The 4,020-nt window shown below is 34.7% G+C and overlaps 1 protein-coding gene across 1 annotated transcript; it reads left to right on the top strand.

The window, feature by feature from the left end:
* The first annotated feature begins 607 nt into the window (after positions 1-607).
* Positions 608-3,830, top strand: LOC103138189 (uncharacterized). Its single transcript, XM_016669686.1, has 6 exons — positions 608-687; positions 1,225-1,251; positions 1,623-1,913; positions 2,101-2,412; positions 3,635-3,727; positions 3,808-3,830. The coding sequence occupies exons 1-6, from the start codon at positions 654-656 to the stop codon at positions 3,828-3,830; spliced, it is 780 nt and encodes a 259-aa protein (XP_016525172.1). The 5' UTR covers positions 608-653.
* The last annotated feature ends 190 nt before the right edge of the window (positions 3,831-4,020 follow it).

Here is a 4,020-nt window from a genome sequence, read left to right as displayed (position 1 = left end):
CTAGAACGCCTCTTTGCCATCACCCTAATCTTTAGCTCCCTCTACTGATCCTCTCTCATGTTCGAGGAAGGACTCTGACCTTAATATTGCTTTATACTTAAATAAATGTCTTACTAAAATTAAAACACGACATTCAACCCAGGTTTGGTGTATGAATAATTTTGCCCTTAATTGAATAAGAAATGTGTATTAATAATCAACTCAGCCTTAACAAAAATAATAATTAAGTGTCAACCGACTTTCTCCACTGTCAGCTGTGGTTGGTGTCACGGTGGGGTTAATTACAGCAGACTGTGAACATGCATGATCACCATGGCAACGTGGGAGGTGGTTATGTCTCAGTTAAACTCAGGAACAATGGCATCTTTGAAGAACATGAAACAGAGTTACTGTGTAGATGAGAAATACGCTAAGAAAGTAAAAGTGAAGATACTTTGTGCATATGTAAGGAAACATAAGAGACCCTGAACATTTAGACTGGAGCTTATTAAAGGTTGAACAAGTTGTGTGTGATTGTGGGTTGTACCACTGAGTCATTCTGATACTCTCTGTGGTTTTCCTGCAACTGATGGACTCTGCTAGACACCTTCCTCCATGCAGACAGACACTTATCTTCTCTGCAGGGTTTTGATCAGTTTAAGTCTGGCTTCACCATGTTAGGACGTCTGGTTTTTATTGTTCTTTTGGGTAAGTTAATGTTCTACATTCTCTCAACATCAATGTGAGTTTTTACTAATAAATATAGATATGCACAACAATTAATTTAATTGTGTTATATGGGCTGAATACTGTAGTTGTGTAGGTTAAAACCCTAACCCTAACTAAGTAAATACAGTAAATACTCTAAAATCCCTGGGATTCTAGATAAACGACGTTTATCTAAAGTCCTAAAAGGGGTGCGGGTTTTAATGTTTTTATCGTTTTTAATCTTTTTTATTTTTTTTTCAAAATCTCGTTCTCTTTCTTACTATTTATTCAATGTCACATGCTGCTTTTTTATTATGTAAAGCACCTTGAAATGCCTTGCTGCTGAAATATGCTATACAAATAAAATTTGATTGATTGACTGATTGACTGATTGATTGATAGGTTATTCTGTGGTTTGCAAATGAAATATTTGTACAAATTGGTGTTTTCTATCCTGACTTTAAAGTGCTCCAGTTCAGTATATGTTTTCTTTCACTTTATTTAAATAAGTATTTTAATAAGCTTTTTTTCAAACAGGTTCCTTTCAAGAGTTGCAAGTACAAGGTCAGTTTTTGATGTTTCTTTTGTCCAGCTGTGTTATTACTTTTTTTAGTGATTTAATATCTACCTTTATGACTATACCTTATCTAAGGTATAGTGAAAAAAAAACAAAAACAAAAAAAAAATCTCATTTTGAAATGTCCATACTCCATTTCGAACATGATATGTTGACATTACCCTCTGTTGTTGATTTACTATTTTAATTGTTACTGAGCATTGATTTATTTATCTATTCTTATGCTTGTTTTAGTTCTCATGAACAGTTAAATCCAATCCAACATGTTTCCCTTTATTACAGATTAAAGAATAATTTCTTATCAAGGTCATGTTGTTGATGTAACAATTGAACATTTGATCCTCTGTCTCTGTTTCAGCTCTTCTTCAGGCTAAACTAACAGTGAATTCATCATTAATCAAAGACACAGATTCAGTCACATTAAGTTGTGAGGCTCCAGCTCGTGTTTCTGTGCATGAATGTTATTTCTATGTGAATGAAGAAACTATGGGAGCCTCCTCCTGCATGAAGACAATCACAGGAACTGAGCTGCTGCTGAAGACGAAGCAAAGTTTATCCTCTGTGGTTCAAGTGAGATGTTTCTATACTGTAAAATATGGAGCTGTAAATTCTCCATCTCCCCACAGCGAAAGATCCTATATAACTATAAGTAAGTTGTTGCTTCATTCATGGACGGGTTCACGTTTAGGTTTATTCATAAAACTTGTCAAAGTTTAACAGGAAAAGTTAAGAAACTCAGATTTAATAGTTGGAATCAAATAATAAATTATATTTTCAATGTCACAATATTTAACATATTTTTCTTTGCCTTTTGACACTAATTACTTCTTCTTTAGGTCTGAAGCCTCAACTGAGTGTAAACCATGTTAAGGGCCAGCATGCTTTCTTCTCCTGCTCTCTGCCTGGATCTGTGAAACATGATACAACATGTAATCTGTACTTTGGAGAATCAAGTCGTCCAGCAGCAACAACACCAATATCAAAGACCAAAACAAGAACCAATCTGTGGTTCTGCTGGACTGAAATTCAAGAAAATGAATTATTGAGGCGTCTACGTTTGGTTAAGCAGAAGGAGGTTAGCTGTGATTATAGTTTGGAAAGAGATGGGAAATCTTTGTCACCTCGTAGTGATCCATACAGATTGACAGGTGAGTCAAACATGAATACAGTAAATACTCTTAAATTTATGCACTGTTTTCATAAATCCCTTTTGTTTTTAATGAAGTTATGGACTTCTCTGGGCCATCAAAGGTTTGGTGTTGTATCTGGCACCAAGATGTAGTCATAGGATAATTTAAGTCCTGTAAGATGTGAAGTTGAGCCTCCATAGACTGAGATCTGCTGAATCTGGAGACGAATCCTCACCTCAGATTTTTTAGTTTTGCTCCTTCAACCATTCCTGAATCATTTTTGATTTTTAACAGGCTAAGTAGCTAACCCTTACCACAAACTGGTGTGTTTTTCCGACAGCCATATATCACAACAATCATTAATCTACAGCTGTTTGAGTTACAGTAACTCATGTGTTTGATCAGACCACAGGGCCAGCCATCACTCATGTGAAGACATGGCCACTCCTGACCCAGGTCATTACTGCTGCTTTTTCCAATTTTAATACAGACTAGCCCATCTAAACCTGTAAACTCTCAGCAAGACCTGCAGCTTTGTAGATGTTTTGAAGCAGTCATCTAGACATAGTTATTTGGTCCTTGCCAAATTTATTTAAATTCTGTTTCTTTCCAACTTTATGTGCTACGAACACATCAAGTTAGAGGACAAAATGATCTCTTGCTGCCTAGTAAAGCAAACTTCTCTCATTTCAGATCAGGTATGAATACCAAAATTATTTATATTTGTTAAATGTCACAGTAATGAGAGAATATGTCAGAGATTTATTTATTAAATCATCATAAGTTTATAGACGGAATTATTACTATCACTTTAAACAATGAGGAAAACTCAGATGATGATGTCATGTCTATGGAAGTTTCTGATTGGTTACTGAACATATTTGAGTTAATTGGAGGTTCACCTGTGGATGTAATTTAAAGCTACACCTGGAACACAGTGCTGACCTAAAACAAGAAAACTTTGGTCTGATTTGATTCAGACAGTGAGACAAAAAGGTTTTATGTGTTTTTATTTAGTGTATGTAAACTTCTGGTTTCAACTGCATATCATACCTGAAAAAGCTGCAATGATGAAGAATTTATCCTTCTTGTTCCCTTGTTTTAATATTGTGCCCTGTTTGTGTATTTATTTATTATAATCTTTACAAGAAATCCAAATAATCCTTGAATGAGCTGCATCCTTATGATTCATCATTTAGCTCCACTTGAAACTGAATGAAAATCTGTTTTCTAATTTTAGGTATTGTGGAAGTAGATTTACCTGAGATCAGCACAACACCAGCAATATCTACGGAGACCACAGGTTCATCGAAAGCTGTTGTTCCCATCCAGGGTAAAGATGAAATATATTTTAGACAAATGTTGTTTTATTGTCTCTACTGAGATCATAATATCAGCATCCCAATGTTCTAGCTTTCAGCAGGTTACAGGAGTAAACAACCAAGCAACTTTTAAACAGCTTAATCTAAGATCAGGGGCCTAGTGGGAAAAAGAAAAGTTACCAAAAAATATCAATAATTAAATAAAGCTCCAGAATTTATAACAATTGTTTAAATACAAATTATCTTTGTTTGTTAAACATTTTTACCGTATCAAATGCCCTTTATACCTCTGTTATAAACTGTT

The sequence above is a fragment of the Poecilia formosa genome, unplaced genomic scaffold (genome assembly GCF_000485575.1).
Source record: "Poecilia formosa unplaced genomic scaffold, Poecilia_formosa-5.1.2 Scaffold2, whole genome shotgun sequence".
Taxonomy (NCBI): Eukaryota; Metazoa; Chordata; class Actinopteri; order Cyprinodontiformes; family Poeciliidae; genus Poecilia; species Poecilia formosa.
This window is presented reverse-complemented; position numbering and strand designations above follow the sequence as displayed.

Bases quoted from the DNA above. Each gene is read 5' to 3' on its own strand.
- LOC103138189 (XM_016669686.1), top strand. From the start codon at position 654: ATGTTAGGACGTCTGGTTTTTATTGTTCTTTTGG. The intron at 2,413-3,634 runs GTGAGTCAAACA...TTCTAATTTTAG, and splicing joins TGATCCATACAGATTGACAG to GTATTGTGGAAGTAGATTTA. The intron at 3,728-3,807 runs GTAAAGATGAAA...CCAATGTTCTAG, and splicing joins AGCTGTTGTTCCCATCCAGG to CTTTCAGCAGGTTACAGGAG.